The 18,606-nt window shown below is 57.0% G+C and overlaps 1 protein-coding gene across 1 annotated transcript; it reads left to right on the forward strand.

Annotated features, from left to right (window-relative positions):
- The first annotated feature begins 4,227 nt into the window (after nt 1-4,227).
- Nucleotides 4,228-18,405, forward strand: IGLON5 (IgLON family member 5). The gene is made up of 8 exons (XM_061136353.1): nt 4,228-4,306; nt 12,213-12,291; nt 13,137-13,369; nt 14,987-15,106; nt 16,345-16,479; nt 16,676-16,796; nt 17,353-17,507; nt 17,965-18,405. Exons 1-8 carry the CDS (start codon nt 4,228-4,230, stop codon nt 18,051-18,053), a joined length of 1,011 nt encoding a protein of 336 aa, XP_060992336.1. The 3' UTR covers nt 18,054-18,405.
- The last annotated feature ends 201 nt before the right edge of the window (nt 18,406-18,606 follow it).

Genomic DNA, 18,606 nt, shown 5'->3' on the forward strand with positions numbered 1-18,606 from the left:
CCCCCAAATATCAGTGATACCAAGATTAAGAGAGCCTGTATTCTAGGGACTTCCTCCTTGGTATACCAGTGGTTAAGACTTCTCCTTCCCATGCAGGGGACTCAGGTTTGATCTCTGGTCAGGGAGCTAAAATCCCACATACCTCATGGCCCCCAAAAAAACAAAACATAAAAAAAAAAAAAAAAAAACAGAAGCAATATTGTAACAAATTCAATGAAGACTTTTAAAAAATGATCCACATCAAAAAAAAAAAAAAAAACTTAAAAAAAAAAGCCTATTCTAGAGGACTAGGATGGACATATAAACTTGTGTGTTACATTTTTGCATTATGTACTTTGTTTCCCTTCGCTTGCAGAATGCCACACAGTCTGTGTCATCAATGTCAGTCTTCTAACAGCTTCCCATCAATGCAGTAATGTATCGAACCAGCCCCTTGTGGAGTATTTAGTTTGTCCTCTGAGAACTGCAGCCAACATTACACTGATGATCCAGTCCCTTAGCTGTTGGGCGTGTACAAGAATACTTTTGCAGGAGAAAATTCTGGATGTTTACTTTCAAGGTCAAGGGTCATGTACGTAGTTTTCAGGGGTAATGCCACCTTGTCCTCCAGAGAAAGGGGACTGATTTCACTCTGTCAACAACTGTCATTGCCAACCTGGTGCATTCCTGGGTCCTTTGAACTTTGCCCATTTGATGGATGAAAAGATGATACCTGTGGCCATCAGAATTTTTATTTCACTTGTTAGGGCTGAAATGGAGCATCTTCCATACCCCTGAGACTTCTAAGCATCATCTTCAGGGAGCTTCAGGTCTTGACTGTGAACCCCCTAGCACAACAGTGACACTCTGTGAATAATAATAAAAATCAGCAGTCAGAATGACCATCATTTAAAAAAAAAAAAAACTACAAATAATAAATGTTGAAGAGGGTGTGGAGAAAAGAGAACCCTTTCACGCTATTGGGGGGAATGTAAACTGGGGCAGCCACCATGGAAAACAGTCTGGAGGTTCCTCAAAAAAATAAAGAACAACCATGTGATCCAGCAATTCCACTCCTCAGGAAATACGCAAAGAAAACAAAAAACACTAATCCGAAAAGATATGTACACCCAATATATATAGTACCATTATTTACAATAGTCAAGATATGGTAGCAACCTAAGCATCCATCAACACATGAATGGATAAAGAAGATGAAGATATATATAGATTCGTGTATATGTATGTGTGCTTAGTCACTCAGTCGTGTCCGACTCTTTGTGACCCTTTGGATATGCAGCTCCCCAGGATCCTCTGCCCATGGGATATTTCAGGCAAGAATACTGGAGTGGGTTGCTGTTTCCTTCTCCAGGGCATCTTCTCGACCCAGGGATCAAACCTGAGTCTCCTGTGTCTCCTGCATTGGCAGGCGTATTCTTTACCCATTGAGCCATTGGGGAAACATATATATATATATACACACACACACACACACATATATATGTGTGTATGTATGTATGTATATATATGACTACTACTCAGTCATAAAAAAAGAATGAAATTTTGCCTATTGCAAAAACATGGATGGACCTAGAGGGTATTGCACTTAGTGAAATAAGTCAGACAGAGAAAGACAAATACTTTATGTTATCACTTATATGTGAAGCCTAAAAAATAAAACAAACAGATGAGTATAATGAAGGAGAAACAGACTCAGATACAGAGAACAAGTAGTTCTCTAGTGGTTTCTTGTGGGAAGTAGGGGAGAGAAAAAGGGAGCGGCAAGATAGGGGTGGAGAATTAAGAGATATAAACTACTATGTATAAAAGAAATAAGCTGCGAGATTATATTGTTCAGCGCAGGGAATATAACCAATATTTTATAACTTTAAATGGAGTATAATCTATAAAAACTTTGAATCACTATGTTGTACACTTGAAACTAATATAATATTGTAAATCAACTATACCTCAATGAAACAAACAAAACTACAAAACTCTGCCTTAGCAAAGCTTACATTCTGGAAGTGAGAGACAGGAGTGGGGAGGGGAAGTGACTAGAAACAAACAAGTGAACACACGACATAAAGGAATGGCAAAGGCCAGGAAGAAAAACCAAACCGGTGTGGCAGAGAGCGGGTGCATTGGGAGCAGGGGGTTACTTTGGATAGCAGGATCAACCAAAGCTGCTTAAGGGTGAGACCCGAACGCTAAGAAAGAGTCTTAGGCCAGTTTGATGAGAAGAGCCTTCCAACAGAGGAAACAGCAAGTGCAAAGTCCCTGGGGTTGGAACGAGATGGGCTTGTTCAAGCAGCAGAGTGAACGGCAGAGCAGCTGAAGCTGAGCGAGCGGGTGAGGCAGGGCGGTAGCATCAGGCGGTTTGCGTGTTCCGTGCTTGTTGACCTGAGGTTGGAGACAGAGGTGCAGGCCAGGAGACCGGGGCATTGGCTGCTGCTGTCAGAGCAGCCATCCAGGGGAGAGGTGACAGCCCAGAGCAGGGCAAAGTGGGGAGAAGAGGACACAGCAGAGATCCGTTCTGGAGGCCGAGCCAGCTGCTCCTGCAGACAGATTGGATGTGGGGGGGATCAGGGAGGAACAGAGGATTGGAAGATTTCCCCGGAGAAGGGAATGGCAACCCACTCCAATATTCTTGCCTGGAGAACTCCATATGTGGAGGAGACTAGTGGGCTACAATCCATGGGGTCGCAAGGGGTTGGACACGACTGAGCGGCTTACACTTTCACTTTTCCTGCTTTTGTGGTAAAACAGCCCCTAGAGGGTGACTTCAATAACTCCTGCCTCCAAGTGCCCCAGACAGATGGTAGGCTCAGGGGTGGTTCTCTTGCCTCAGAGCCTGTAGGGGGTACAGGGACTGGAACACCTCACCTGGTAGACAAGAGAGAGGACTGCGCCTAGTAAATGGATGCATAGTGGAACCAGGAGGAAAGAACTAACTACAGGTTTTTGGGGCTCCAGGGAGAGCCAGCACCTCCCAGGATCTCTCTTGTTCTTCTCAATAACCTTGAGATGTAAAGACTCCATCTCACAGGGAAGACACCGAGATTCTGGGAAAAGAAGGGACTGTTCCAAGGTCATACAGCCAAGGAAGTGAAACAATGAGAAGTGGGGCTTTTTCATCCCTAAACCTTGAGTCACCACCTCCCAAGGTCAGGTCCCCCAGTCTCTCGCCATTCCCTTGTTATCCTGGGGATGAGGGATTGGGGGGAGTCGCGGGGAACCAAAGGAAATTTCACCCCAGAGTCTCTGTTATTCATGAAAGTAGAGAGAGAAGCAGAACACTTTTCCACAAGAAGACGGGGACAGGAGGCTCCAATTCCTGGGTCTGGGGGCCCTGACGACTAGCGGACCAGACTCCAGAGTCTGGGGGGCATGGGAGCCCAGACTCCTGAGGGGCTAGGGGAGAAGGGGGCTGGGGACCAGGATTCCTGGGTCTGCGTGGGGGAGGGCACCGGGGACTCCAGTTCCTGGGTCTGGGGGAGGGGAGACTGGGGAAGCAGACTCCTGGATTTGGAGGCGTTGGGTGCCAGCACTCCTGGGGCTGGGGCCAGGATTTCTGGGTCTGGGTTGGAGGGCTCTGGTTCCTGGGTCTGGGGGAAGCAGTGAGGACTAAGGGACCAGACTGCAGGGTCTAGGGGGGCTGGGAGTCAGAACTCCTGGGGCTTGGGGAGAAGGGGGCTGAGGACCAGGACTCTTAGGGTGTGGGTTGGGGAAGGGACTAGGGGCTCTGGTTCCTGGGTCTGGGCAGCGAGGACCGGGGGAACAGTCCCCAGGGTCTGGGGGGCCGGGATTTCTGGGTCTGCGGGAGGAGGAGGCTGGGGCCTGAAGCAGGAGGAAGGTGGGCTCCAGGGAGTGTCCCGGCCTGGGGTCCTAGGGATCCGAGGCAGGGAAGCCGCGGGGACGGCCGGGGCGGGAGGGGGTAGGGGCCGGGCCGCAGTAACAAAGGCCTCTCCCTCCAACAAGCGCCCCCCCTCGGCCCCGCCTCCCCGGCCCCCCGCCTGCCCTGATTGGTCGGCCTTCCTGCCCGTCAGCGCCGCCCCCTCCCCGGGTCTGCAGCAGCTCCGGCCGCCTCGTCGCGCCCCCCCAGCCCCCTCCCCCCGCCCCCGCCGCCCCCCGGGCCGGTGCAGCCGCAGGCGGGGTCCCCCTCCCCCTCCCCCCTCTCCCCCCAGGCCTCGCGCGCCCCGGACCGGCCCCCCCTTTCCCCTCCCCCTTCGCGCCGCCGCTGCCGCGATGCCCCCCCCTGCGCCCGGGGCCCGGCTCCGGCTTCTCGCCGCCGCCGCCCTGGCCGGCCTGGCCGTCATCAGCCGAGGTACCGCAGCGCCGGGGGCGGGGGGCTCGGCCGGGACTCTAGGGTCCCGGGCGGGGGACAGAGCATCCCCGGGCGGGGGGGAGGAGGCCCCCGGACGCCGAGGTCTGGGCCCGGGGGGCGGGGGCAGCATCCTCTGGCTGGGAGAGGGGTCCTCGGACGTCTGGCTCCATGCCCGGGGGCAGGGGTCCGCGTCCTGGGGCCCGATCCTGGGCCTAGGGGCGGAGGTCTGCTTCTCCGGGTCGGCGAGAGGGTCGCGGACACCTGGTCCCGGCCTGGGGGCGGGAGTCTGCGGCTCGGGATCGTGGTGAGGGGGAGGTGGGGAGGAGATCAGACGCTAAGTAAGGGTCCCTGGGCAGGATCTTTGAACTGAGTTGGTGGGGGGTAGGCAGAGGGATGCCCCGTCGGGGGTCTTCATCTCTGCCTGGGAAGGTCCCCTGGGGGTCCCGGCCTGCGGGCTGGGGTCGGTGTTTCTGGGGGAAGGTTGGGAGGATGATATCTTCCCAGGTTCCCAGGGTCAGTAAGAGGTGGGGGCAGGGGTGTCCAGAGACCTCCGTCCCAGACAGGCATAAGAAGGGGGTGGGGCTGGTCTCTCAGCTGGGAAGGGACTGAAATTCCCCAGCTGGGTCGTCTAGGTTGGGAGAAAGTGTTAGTATTTGGAGGGTGGCATTTATGTGTAAGGGGAGATGGGGCTGAAGATCCAAGAAGTTGGGGTGCTGGGCTGGGGACTCCAGATGTGGAAAGCCCTGGCTGAATATTTGGGTTCCCGGCAAGACAGAGGGAGACTGAGGACCGCGGGAGGGGAAGGGTTAACCCGGGGTCAAAGGGTTAATGTCAGTCTTCCTAGTTGAGCAGGGGGGCTGGGGGCTGGTCTTTTGTAGGGCTGGAAGGGAAGAATGGAAGGGGAGAGGCTGGGAGGGGGGTGGTGAACTTGGCAGTCTCTGTTTAGAAGCTGTGTAGCTGGACCTTGTATCTCCCAGCAGGCAGGCGACCTGGGGGTGGTCCAAGAGATGACCCCCTAAGGAGGGGAGGGGAGAGCTAGGAGGCTGGAGGCAGGGGCCAGGGTTCATTTAGTGCTTCTGGAGAATCACCCCCAGGCCCTCCCCTGACCCAGAATCACAGAGGCAGGGACACACAGTCGGGAACATCCTAGAACCCCCGACAGTCTCAGCGAGACAGCGGCTCTCAGCCTCCCACCCACACAACGCCAGGCAGGCACAGCCACATAAACACCTGTCACCCGGTCCGACCCGGAGCCACACCTGCAGACAGCCAGAGTCACACGGGATGCTGGCGGCGGGGGCGGGGGGCGGGGATCACCCCCTCCCACCTGGCCCGTCTGAATCCGTGTCTGACTTTCTGCCTGCCTGTCTGTGTCTCTCTGTCTCTGTCGCCTGTCTCTCTCGGGCTCTCTCACGTCTCGGCCATTTCCGGAGGCTCCGTGGCTCGGGGTGACATCCCGTTGATCTCCGTGGCTGGGTCGCCGGCTCTCCATCGCTGCTGGGCTCAGCACAATTCCACAGCTGGCCCGCTCGGCCTCTGGAACTGCTTGTCCCTGTCACACCCCGTGTGTCTCTGTCTCTTTCCAGCCCCTCACACGGTGCCTTGATCCTCACCCGCTTCTGGGAACTCACGCCCCATCCCAGGTTACTCATTCTCCTCCTTGTCCTTTGAATTGTCTCTGGCCTTCTCTCTTCACCTCTCCATTTTCCTCTCTCTCTTCCTTTACTCTCAAGATCACTTCCCACTTGCCTTCTACTTTGACTCTTCAGAACCCTAGAAATCACTGTTGTTCACACATGCAGGGCTGGGAGCTTGGTGTTACCAGGAGGTGGTCTGTGACCTAGGTCAAGTCCATTCCCACCTCTGGGCCTTTTGTCCCATCAGAGAACTGCGACCAGAGGGACAGAGCAGAGTGGCTGGCCGCTGAGCTGAGACAGGATTAGAGGGTTGGAAAGACAGCCCCACCTACCCACCACCGCTTGCTTGACGGCTGAGGCTGAGAAAAAGCCAGTGGAAGTCACACCAGATTGCATCTCCTCCTCTCTTTCATTCATTTGATGGTTTCCAGATTACGGGAGGAGAGCATACCAGTGAACCATCCGCCACAAGAATGCATAAAAGCAAACCCCGCCACGTCTCGCCCCCACCTTCCAGTCTCCAGAGAGAGCCAGGGTCCTCAGCCTCCCCAGTCGCCTCTCACTTGCAGTCAGATGCCCAGAGTTCAGCATCTGTAAAGGATTGGTTAGTTTGTTGATGTTTCTCCCAAGATAGAAACAAAGAAAAGCCATTTCTCTGCAACTGGCTTTCTTCCACTTAACTCTACTTCCCTGGCATCTGTAGATATTGCTCTGTCTTTACTTTTTTCCCCCCTAAATTCTTTATGCCAACACACACACACACACACACATCCCCACATCCACTTAGAAAAATAGCTGCAGCTGGTGATTTGGGGGTGGTTCCTTTGCCGTATTGGATGAAGCAGGGGCAGGATGAACACAGGCATGGGGACCCTTCTCTAGGGGGTCCCTCAAGCACCCAGTCTGTCTAGACTGTGGGCGCTCCCTTGTTAGCTCATCTAACACGTATTTACTGGGTACACAGTCGCTGTTCTAAACACTGGGAATCTATAAACACAGCAGTGGAGTCCCTGCCCTCCTGGAGCTTACATTCTAGTGGGATGGAGAGAGATCCACCAACTAAAACAAAACCTAAAAAGTAAACGGGTGATTTTAGAGAGTGATGAGCACAGAAGAAACGAGAATGACTCGGCAGGCAGAAGACTTGGCCTTGGGAGCTCAGGTAACATCTGAGCCGCCGAGTGGAGTTCAGACTGAAAGGAGGGGAGGAGTCAGCCTTGGAAAGATCCCCCTGGGAACAGCAGAAGCAAAGGCCCTGCGGTGGAAAAGTGAAAGTCATGCAGTTGTGTCCAACTCTTTGCAACCCCATGGACTATACAGTCCATGGAATTCTCCAGGCCAGAATACTGGAGTGGGTAGCCTTTCCCTTCTCCAGGGGATCTTCCCAACCCAGAGTTTGAACCCAGGTCTCCCACATTGCAGGTGGGTTCTTTGCCAGCTGAGCCACAAGGGACCAGTGGAAATGAACAGCCAGCACATGGAAAGTTTCAGGGCTCTAGGCTCAGCATACAGACACCGGACATCAGTGATAAGGATTTGGAAGGTCAGCCAAGAGGGAGAGGGGTCTGGGGGCTCTGCAGTGGCAGTTAGACTAGCCCTTTCTTGGGCTTCCCAGGTGGCTCAGTGGGTAAAGAACCCACCTGCCAATGAAGGAGACTTAAGAGACACTGGTTTGATCCCTGGTTCGGGAACATTCCCTGGAGGAAAGCATGGCTATCCACTCCAGTATTCTTGCCTGGAGAATCCCATGGACAGAGAAGCCTGGCAGGCTACAGTCCATAGGGTTGCAAAGAGTTGGACATGACTGAAGCGCCCTAGCGCAGCACATGAAGGTCACCCATCTGGAATAGCAGAGACCCGCATAGTCCCTCCCATCACCACTAGATTCACCTCCAGGCTGGTCCCTGCCCCATAACCATCCCACCAGCCAACACAAGTAGAGCTGTTTGCAGGCGCTTGACTAGCAGGAGCCATATAGAGCCTGCTTGCTTGGGTGACCTTCTTTCATCCTCTCTCCCTCAAGCCAGTGAGTGAGGCATGATGACGGTCCCCGATGGGCCCCATTTAGAGGTGGGGAAACTGAGTCCCAGGTGGAGGAAGTAACTCGTGCAGCTCGGTGGCACAGCTGGGATTTGAACCTAAGCAGCCAGGCTCCCCAGTCTGTTCATTTAGCAGCCTGGTTATGCTGGCTTAGTAGTAGCAGAACAGATGCTGAGTCCCGGACTCAGGGGTAGGTGCTGGGCATAGAGCAACCTACAACCCAGACCTGCCCCGCCCTTCCCCCACCCTGACCGTCACCGAACCTGGGATAACAATAGATGTTTCTTTAAAAAGAAGGTGCTCTTAAGAGCAGCAAGCATTTCTGGCTGCTAAGCGCTGAGTTAAACATTTTGCTTGCATGTCCTCATGGAATCCCTGACAAAAACCTGCTGAGGAAAGAAATACCATTTTTCTCCTTTCTACCGTTGAGGAAACTGAGGCTTAGACTGGCCAGGGGTCACCCAGTCAGGAAATGATGGGACAGACATTTGATCTATCAGTTCAGGCTCCTTAGGGCTTTCTTATCCAATCTCTAGACATATCAAGCCCCCCCACCAACAGTTCTCTGCACTAAGTCCAACTCTGGGGGACACAACCAAGATTCAGGCCTTTGGAGAACTCCTGGTCAGGAAGGGGAGACACACCTGGACGCTGTCACAGCTGAGTCAGAGGGTACCCAGCAGAGACAGTGGGAACTGTCCACCTCGAACAATCAGGGAAGTACTTCTGGAGGAGGGGGCATTTGAGCTGGGGTTTTGAAGAATGCATAGGAGTTCAAGAGTTGGCAAAGCATGTTGTGGGCATCTATTTACATTCACTCATTCAACAAATATTTCCCAAGGCCTTCCAGGCCAGGCCCAGTGCTGGGAGATGCTGGGGACACAAACCTGAGTCAGACTCAGACTCTGCCCTCAAGAAACTTATAGTCTGATAGGGGAGACAGACACAGTCACCATAGTGTGATCTGAGCTCTAAGGGAGGTAGTGCAGGCATTGTGGGAAAACAAAAGAGGACTAGAAAGAGTAGGGATTCAGCATTTTCCAAGCAGAGGGGACCTCGTGTGCACTAGCTTGTTTCTTTAGGTATTAAACATGTTTTGAGGCCGCCTATGGGTCAGACTGTGGATGGGGTGATGCTGCAGGTGAGGAGACCCAGGCTCCACCCTGAGAGGCTCCCATCTGGTGAGGAAAGCAGACTGAGACACAGTCCAGGTGATCGCGACTAAGAGGGAGGGGCGGTGACTGGGACTAAGACAGAGGGAGAGGGAGAGGCCCAGCTAACCTGACCCTCTCCTCCATTTACTGACACCCAGAGAGGGGAAGGGACTTACCAAGATCACACAGCACACAGGGTCCTCCTGAGCCTGGAGTCTGGGAACTGCAAGAGACAGATAGGCAGACATCCAAATTTATAGACACACAGACCAGGCATCCAAGACCCACTGGAGATAACTTCATCATTCATCTCCCGAGACCGCCCTCAGCCAGGGCTCAGCTGGGCGTGCTGGGGACGCAGATGGTCTGAGCTGGGCCCTGCCCTGGAGGAGCAGGTGGGGGAGGCAGACGCCTCTGATCCACGGAGCCCTGGGAAAAGAGCGAGAGGCTGTGTTGGCTTGGATGGGCCATCTCTCCTCCGAGAGGCCCCATATACCAGGTGCCTGGAGAAGGAGAAGCGTTTTGATGGGGAATAGTGGGAGGGAGAGAGGGGAAAGAAAAATGGGAAATGCGGTGCTGGGTCGCACTAGGGGAGAGGAGGCAGGAGACAGCGATGTCAGGGCCCTGGATGCCAGGCTGAGGGGCGGGGACTTCGTCCTGGAGGTCGCTCTGAGTGTTGGAAAGATCCTTCTAGCAAACAGCATGTGTCTGTCTGTCCATCTGTTTCTCTGTCTCCTGGGACATGTGATTAAGATCCTGCCCTCTTTTGTGAGGTCCACACCGTACCCCAGGGCCTGAGGCTGAGCTCAGGAGCCCTTGGCTCTACCCTGAGGCTTCGGGGGCACCTTGGACAGCTCCCTCTTCAACCCCCTGCCTAGGGCAGGCCTCCATGAACCTAGGACAGTTTCTGTCCGAGGGCTGGGGAGGTGTGGGGTTGGGGGGCAGGGTGATTTTGGCTCCCAGGAGGCATCTAGCGATGCCGGCATTTTTGGTTGGGGTGGGGGAGCTCCTGGCATCTGGGGGGTCAAATCTGCGAAGCTCTCAAACACTCTACACTGCACAGGATGGCCCCACGATGAAGAATCATCTGGCCCCCCAACGTCAATGGTGCCGAGATGGAGAAATCTTGGTCTGGGATGTGTGTGACCAGGAGTATCACAGATCTATGGGGTGTGCGTGTGTGTGTGTGTGTGTGTGTGTGCATGGCTGTGTGTGATCTGATTGTAGGTGACAGCGTGGCTGTATATGCCCGACTCTTGGTCCAGGGCGTTCGCTTTGTATTGGAGAGCCTGTGTTGCTGTTTCAGGCTGTAGCTTCATGCACGACTCTCCGGGGTGGAGGGGTGGGGATGAGCATAGCCCTCTGGCTGGGAGGTCACTGTGACCGATGAAGCCTGTATGTGTGTGTGTGAGAGAGAGTCCTCGGGCAGGGCTGTGACCGTGTGTAGACTTTGCACCTGAGTGTGTGTAACCGTGTGCATCTGTTTATGTCTGGGGGGCTGGTGGCCAACCCGCGTTCTTCTGGGAAAGAGCTGTCTCTTCTAACTGACCTTCTCCCGGGGGTGTGTCCCGGGCTGTGTGCGTCAGCCTAGGTGTGTATGCCTCTGTCCCCCAACGGGACCCGCTTGTCATGGGTGGGACTATTTCCTGTCCCCGGGGCTGACTCTGTGCATCCTCCCGGGCCCTGGTGACTGTGTGTGTCTGTCTGTCCATCCCCTGGCCGCCCCCTCCTCTTCCTAGGGCTGTCCTGGTGCATCCTCTCCACCAGGCTCAGGGCGGGTGAGTCCCTTCACCCCCTCCAGGGCTCATCAAATGACCAGAGTGACTCCCGCGCGGATGAGCCGGGGGTGAGGGCTGCAGGGCCTAGGCCCCAAACCCCAGGGCCTGGCGAGCCCACCGCCCTGGCTCTGCCCCAGCCGCATCCAGAGGGGCTGCTGATGGAGAGGGCCTCCGGGAGTCATCGGGGCGGCGCGGGCAATTAATTCATCAGATTAATCAGTTCCTCATCCCGGGGCGGGGTCCAGGGCAGCCCTGCGCGGGGCCGAGCCTCCCCAGGCGTCCAAGGTCACCCGGCCTCTTCCTCTCCCCCGCCCGGTGCTGTCTGCATCCGCCGCCTCCGCGGGCCCAGCCCCCACTCCCTGGCCCCGGTCCAGCCTCTGGCCACGGTCCACGGAGAGATGAATGGGTGGGGGCGGGGGTTCTGCCAGGCGCCGGGGCACTGGAGCGGGCAGGCAGGAGTGGGCATGCGCCCGCCAGAGCGTGCCCCGCTGGGCCTGGGCACATGGGGCAGTCTGTGTGCACGCGGGGGTCTCTACACCATGCCAGAGGGCGTCCTGGGCGTCTGTGATAGATGTGTGTGCACGTGAATATTCGCGCACATCCGTGTTTGTGTGCGTGCTTGCATTTGTGTGTCTGGGCGTCTGTGTGCACACATGTGGGTGTTGAGTATCTGCCTGCAGCCTGTCTTTCCATGTATTTCTGAATTAATGTGTACATGTGTGTACCTGTCTGTTACATCTGAACATACATCTGTGTATATGAGTGTGTACTCGTGGGGCTGTGAATATGTGTATGTGCCCCCGTGTATGTTTTGTGTGGGTGTGTACTTTTGAATCTCTGTGTGTGCGTTCACTGTGAACATGTATGTGTGTGCCATGTTTACACATGTCTGTGTGTGTGTGTGTGTGTGCACAGCTTTGTGTGTGTCTGTATCTGCACATGTGCACTTCTGTGTTTGAGTATGCATGTGTCTGTGTGTGCACGCATCTGTACACAGCATCTGTGAGTGTGTATACTTGAGCTTTGATGTACGTGTGTCTGTGTGCATATACATGTGTTTATGTGCTGTGATTGTGTTGTCTCAGTATCTCGGGAGGTGTGTAGGTTTGTGTGTCCCAGCCTGTCTGGGTCAGCACGGGCTTGTGGCAAGGTACGTTGCGTGTTTCTGCGGTGAGTGTCTCTGGAAACATCAATGACTGTGTGCCAGTGGGTGTGGGAAGTGCGTATCTGCCGTGTGTGTGTGTGTGTGTACACATGTGCACGGTCCTGCCCGGCTGAGCTGCCCTCCCTTCCACAGGGCTGCTGTCTCAGAGCCTGGAGTTCGGCTCTCCTGCCGACAACTACACGGTGTGTGAAGGCGACAACGCCACGCTCAGGTAGGGGGACACAGAAGTGCTGCCCCTTCGCCTTCCTTAGGGGGGACTGTCCTGACCCGCAGGCCCCACCCATCCCTCCCCCCCATCAGGACAGAGGCCATCAGGGCCCAGACTCTGGGCCCAGCTCCACCCTGGGCCTCAGTGTACCCATCTGTCAAATGGGTGGAGGGACGGTGACCACCACCTGGGTTGTTGGAGGATGCAAGAGTCTGTACATACACCCCGGGGGCTTCCCTGGTGGCTCAGTGGTAAAGAACCCACCTGCCAATGCAGGAGACCCAGGTTCAATCCTTGGGCCTGGAAGATCCCCTGGAGAAGGGAATGGCAACCTGCTCCAGTATTCTTGCCTGGGAAATCCCATGGACGGAAGAGCCTGGCAGGCTGCAGTCCACGAGGTCACAAAAGAGTCGGACACCACTTAGGAACTAAACAACAACCAAGCTGAGCTTAGAGAGCTTAGCACACTGACTGTTTAATGAGAACCAGTGTTACCCTCCCCCAGCTCTCTGCTCTCCTCATTGTGGGTCGTCCCCCCATCTCTGCATCTCTGTCCCTCTCCCCCGGGGTGCCTGTCCCCCTCTTTTTGGGTCTATGACACACAGCAGTCACTCAGTAACCATCAGCTGTCATCCCATTGCGCACTTGGGCTCACAACTATCCCTGAGGCTCAGTTTACCTACCTGTAAAGTGGGCGCAGTCACACCTGCCTCCGAGGACTGCCATGGGAACTGGAGATGCAGCAAGCCTTCCTCTCCCCACCTCCAAGCCCCCTCGATGGGGGGTGACCCTGGAGGGCCAGGCGGGGGTGGGGGAGAGAACTGCCCTCCCCTCGTCCTCCCCTCCAGCTGCTTCATTGACGAGCATGTGACCCGAGTGGCCTGGCTGAACCGCTCCAACATCCTGTACGCGGGCAACGACCGCTGGACCAGCGACCCGAGGGTGCGGCTGCTCACCAACACGCCCGAGGAGTTCTCCATCCTCATCACCCAGGTGGGGCTGGGCGACGAGGGCCTCTACACCTGCTCCTTCCAGACCCGCCACCAGCCGTACACCACTCAGGTCTACCTCATCGTCCACGGTGAGCCCTCCGCCCGCGCCCTGGTCGGGGAGGGGGGAGCCGGGGGATGGGCGCTGGGGAGAGGGGACACTCGTGTCCTCGTCGATCCCAGGGACACCTGTGGGAAGACAGACACCCTCCCTGCCCTCACGGACTCCAGCCAGGCAGAGGGAGAGAAAGTCAGAGACAACCTCCAGGGCAGGAGAGATACGGGGGCCAGGGGACACTTGGAGGAAGACACCCCCCCCCCGCCCCGTTCGTTGGCTCAGCCCTGTTTCTTGAGTTCCTGCTGCGTGCAGGCCCTGCTCCACAGGCCAGGGACAGAGAGGAGCCAGGCAGGCTGGCCCTGGCTTTCTGGAGGCGTCTTTCCGAGGAAAGGCAGTTTCCCAGACATCACGTCTGAGCCGAGACCTTCAGGAAAAAGAACAGCACGTGCGGAGGCTGGATGCGCAGAGCGAGAGAGGTGGCGCTGGAGAGACCCACGGCGGGGGGCGGGAGGCTGGCGTCAGAGGTGGTCTAGAGGGCAGCGAGCACGTGGAGAGACAGGAAGCCAGGGACGGCCCTTGACAAGTCCCGACCTGGGAGCCAAACCCTCCGGTTCCAACCTTGCCGCCGCCACCCAGGGGCTGAGGCACCCAAAGCGAGCCGGACGATCAGACTCCTCATCTGCAAAACGGAGATGACGCTGTCATATATCAAATTCAAGACATCATCAGTTGGAAGGGACACCTTTACTTTATTCTGTGTTGCTAGAAACAGGGTGGGTGGGTAACCCGCCAGTTAAACACTGGCGTCCTTCAAAAGGCCACCCTGATTGGAGAAATGCTCGGGGGGGGGGGGGGGGGGGGCGGGGTCGAGGCGGGGAACGCCCCCATGTGTTAGAATTGATGAACAGAGTAACATCCCCCGGTGGCTCAGTCGGTAAAGAATCCGCCTGCGATGAGGGGGACAAGAGTTCGATCTCTGGGTCGAGAAGATTCCCTGGAGGAGGGCATGGCAACCCACTCCAGGATTCTTGCCTGGACAATCAGATGGACAGCGGAGCCTGGTGGGCTACAGTCCACGGGGTCACAAAGTGTCAGACACGACTGAAGTGACTGAGTGAGCATGCACGCACCCCAGAGGGGAGTAGTGAGGGTTTCATGAGTTCATTTTTGTGAAATACTTAAAACAGGGTAAGCTTACACTCAGGAAGCACCATACAAGCATTAGCTAAGCAAATTAATTTTCAAAATAATAGTACTAATCAGTAAAAATAGAGATGGGGAGGGAGGAATTCAGACCCAAAGACAGAAAATAGAAACCAAGTGAGAAGGAAGGTGGAGAGAGACTGAGAAAGAGTGAGGAAGACACAAGGCCAGCAACTGGAGAAGAAGCCAGATCCAGAGGGAAGGGGAGACAGAGTAATTCTTACAGAGAGACAGGAATGTCAGCTGAACCCCTGGGTCTGAGGGGGAAGGGGCTGGGGGTCTGGACCCCTGGGTCTGAGGGAGGAGGGCCTGGGGGTCTGGACCCCTGGGTCTGAGGGAGGAGGGTCTTGGGGTCTGGACTCCTGGTCTCAGGGAGGAGGGACCAGGCCTAGATCCTGGGTCCTGGGAACCCACAGCGCCTCTCACTGACCTTCCCTCCGGCCTGCAGTCCCTGCCCGCATCGTGAATATCTCTTCGCCTGTGACAGTGAATGAGGGGAGCAACGTGAACCTGCTTTGCCTGGCTGTGGGACGGCCAGAGCCCACGGTCGCCTGGAGGCAGCTCCGAGGTGAGGACCCCACCCCTGGCTCAAAGTTCCTTCCCCCACTCCACAGGCTGGCCCAAAGCTCCCCATGTTCCTAGCTAGATACCCAGAACCTCCCACTCCCGCCTGCTTTGATCCCCGCCCCCCACCAAAGCCTTGTCATGACCGGATTTCCCCCTCCTACCTGGTCCTGTTATTTCACCAATGGACCCCAGAGCCTTAGAGCCTACCCATGTGCCCTCCCAGGCTGGGGCTGTTTCCTCCACCCACCTGCTAGATCCCAGCTTGCCCCACCTCCCCAACTCCAGCAGCCCCAGGCTCTTCCCACCAGCTCACAGGATTCTCCTGGACTCAGACCCCCACCCACTAGATGGCCGGAGCCAGGTTAGAGGCTCGGCCTCTGCCCACGTTCCGTCTCCTGTTCACATTACTGCATCTCTGCCGGATGCCTCAGGCCAGCGGTTCTCTTAGTTTGGTCCCCAGACTCACAGCAGTAGCATCACCTGGAGACTTGCCAGAAACGCATGAGTCAGAACCACCCCTCCCCCCATCACCACCACAATCTGTCCTATGTCCTAACAAGCCCTTCAAGTGATCCCGAGGTAGAGCTGAGAACCACGGAGGCCCCCAAACAGAGGGACCTGACTGGGAAATCCCATATCCTAGACATGGCGCAACGCCCCCTTTACCTGGATCTCCACCACCATTTCCCAGACCCCTAGATCCTCACTCAATGGCTCTTGGGAGACCAAATGTGCCAGTCCCTAGATCTCTTGGGACCCCAGAACGCCATAACTAGGTCTCGGATCCCTGGATCCACCCCTACGGCTTCATCTGAGCCCCACAGTCCTGGTCTTGAGTTCCTGGATGCCCGAATGCTGTGAGTCCCAAAGGGTCTTCTGAGCGGGCGTGCTGTTCTAAGACCCCCGATACCTGGATTGCTGATGCCAGTCACCAGATCCTGATTCCCTGGGCCCCAAGGGCTAGATCCCAGAATCCTGGATCCTCCCTCGCTGGGTCTGTGTTTTCTGGATCCTTCTGAGCCTCAGGCGCTCCTGGCACCCTCCCCACTGGGTTCTAGTTGCTAAGTCCTGGCTAGCTCCCCACTCCCGGGCCCAGCCCAGCACCCCCGCCCCACTGACCCCGGCGCCCCAGGCCCCGCGCCTGTCCGCCCCGCTGATGTCTGTCCGTGTTGTGCCCGTGTTGTCCCGTGTTAAGTGTTTGCGTCCGGCCCCGCCCCCTCCCCTCCCCTCCCCCCACAGACGGCTTCACCTCCGAAGGCGAGATCCTGGAGATTTCCGACATCCAGCGGGGCCAGGCCGGGGAATACGAGTGCGTGACGCACAACGGGGTTAACTCCGCGCCGGACAGCCGCCGAGTGCTGGTCACAGTCAACTGTGAGCCCCCCCGCCCCGCCCGGGCGCGCGCACGAAAGCGGGGCGGGCCCTGGAGGAAGGGGGTGGGTCTGCGGGAGGAAGGGCTCTAAGAGGAGGGCGCCAGAGGACCTGGACTCTAGGAGGAAGGAGGGGCTGGGGGTGACACCCCTTCGTCCGCACTGGGCAAGGAAAATTCGCTGACCCTGTCCCTCGCCAGATCCTCCGACCATCACCGACGTGACCAGCGCCCGCACGGCTGTGGGCCGGGCTGCCCTCCTGCGCTGCGAAGCCATGGCGGTGCCCCCCGCGGATTTCCAGTGGTACAAGGATGACAGACTGTGAGGATGGCACTGGGGCGGGCCGTGGTGGGGAGGGGGGGGTGGTCCTCGGTCCTTTGGGACTCGGGGAGGGGGCAGAGGGAGCAGAGTTCCGGGTCCTGGAAACTGGGGGGCGGGGGGGAGTCCGGGTTCTAGGTGTTGGGGTCCACTGGGCCCCAGGGGAGCTGTGGTGGCTTACTGGAAACTTGGGTCCTCAGATAATGAATGCTGGAGCCTGGCCTCCTCCGACTATTCAGGAAGAAGGTCTGGGGTGGGGGGCAATGCTGAGATTTGTCAGAGAAGCTTTAGGGTTAGGGGACCACTGGATCTGAGGTTTAGCAGGGCCTGGGAATCCCTAGAGGTTGGAGGTGAGGGTCTGGGTTGCCTGGAGAGGGGCGTCGGTGGGAGTGGCCCGGGATCCATGGGGAGTTAGAACCAGAGGCTACGGGTCGGTGGGATGGGGGACAGAAGGTAGGGTCTCCACAGGGAGTCTAACAGTCGGGGGGCTGGGTTTTTTTCCGGAGGGGGTCACGGGCCAGGGTCCTGCGCTCTGGTCCCTGACCCGGATCCCCGGCAGGCTGAGCAGTGGCACGGCCGAGGGCCTGAAGGTGCAGACGGAGCGCACCCGCTCGATGCTTCTCTTCGCCAACGTGAGCGCCCGGCATTACGGCAACTACACGTGCCGCGCAGCCAACCGGCTGGGAACGTCCAGCGCCTCCATGCGGCTCCTGCGTGCGTCCCCCGAGCAGCGGAAGGGGCGGGGCCGGGCCGGGGCGGGGCCGACCTGAATGGGCGTGGCCAGGGAGGTGGCGATGCAGAACCGTTCTGCAGATCGATAAGGACTATCAGGAAAATAAACAATAGACTTGGGGATGGTAGCAGTAGACAAGCGCATTAGAGAAGGCTTCCTAGAGGAAGCAACGTTTGAAATGGGACCTGAATGGTCAAAAGAATCCAGCCCTGCCAAGATCTACCAAAGAGCTTTGAAGCGGACCGGGGCGGGGACAGAGATGAGCCAGATGCTTAGGTTAAAACAGAGTAGGGGAGAGCGGGGTCCCTGAGGGAAAACCCGGAAAGGTCCTTAGCAGGCGGCCTCAGACAAGACCCTCAGAAACAAGACACCAGGGAGAGACACGCATGGGGTCTCCCCACTCCGGGCCTCCTCCCTTGACCCTCTCTCTTTCCCCAGGCCCAGGATCCCTGGAAAACTCAGCCCCGAGGCCCCCAGGGCCCCTGACCCTCCTCTCCGCCCTGGGCTGGCTGTGGTGGAGGATGTAGGAAGAACCCAGTGCCGCTGGAGTCCCCCTGCGAGGGGGGCCTGAGGCCGAGAGCGAGAGAAGCAGGGGGAGCAAGCGCCGTGGGTCTCGAGGGGCGGAGGAGCTCTCGGCCGCTGAGGAAGAAGAGGAAAAGGAAGAGGAGGAGGGAAGATCTATAGAGAACCCATCACTGTGAGGGATAACGCAAAATTATGCATCTTTCTACAGCCATTCTCGCCACCGTTCACCTTTCCGATTGTGACCCACCCCTGGCCACCCCCACACCCCTCTCTTAGCTCAGGCTGTCAACTGGATCGTGCGCGTGTGGTGGGTGTGAGCGTGAGCGCGTGCGTGTGTGTGCATGTGTGTGTGTGTGTGTGTGTGTGTATGGATGGGTGGGTGGGTGGGTGGGGAAGGGGGCTCAGCACTCTTCCCTCCTGGACACCCCCCCAACATCCACTGCCCCCATCCCCGCTGTCTCTCACCTCTGGCTGGAGGTAGGTATGGGGGTCTTCTTGCTGGAAGTTGTGAGGGGAGGTTTTCCAGGCTCCCGCTTTCCCAGTATATGCACGCAC

The sequence above is a fragment of the Dama dama genome, chromosome 4 (genome assembly GCF_033118175.1).
Source record: "Dama dama isolate Ldn47 chromosome 4, ASM3311817v1, whole genome shotgun sequence".
In the NCBI taxonomy this organism is placed as follows: Eukaryota; Metazoa; Chordata; class Mammalia; order Artiodactyla; family Cervidae; genus Dama; species Dama dama.

Excerpts from the sequence above, each read along its gene's own strand:
- IGLON5 (XM_061136353.1), top strand. The coding sequence starts at position 4,228 with ATGCCCCCCCCTGCGCCCGGGGCCCGGCTCCGGCTTCTCGCCGCCGCC. Across the intron at positions 15,107-16,344 it reads CGCCTGGAGGCAGCTCCGAG|ACGGCTTCACCTCCGAAGGC; the intron begins GTGAGGACCCCA and ends CTCCCCCCACAG. Across the intron at positions 16,480-16,675 it reads AGTGCTGGTCACAGTCAACT|ATCCTCCGACCATCACCGAC; the intron begins GTGAGCCCCCCC and ends GTCCCTCGCCAG.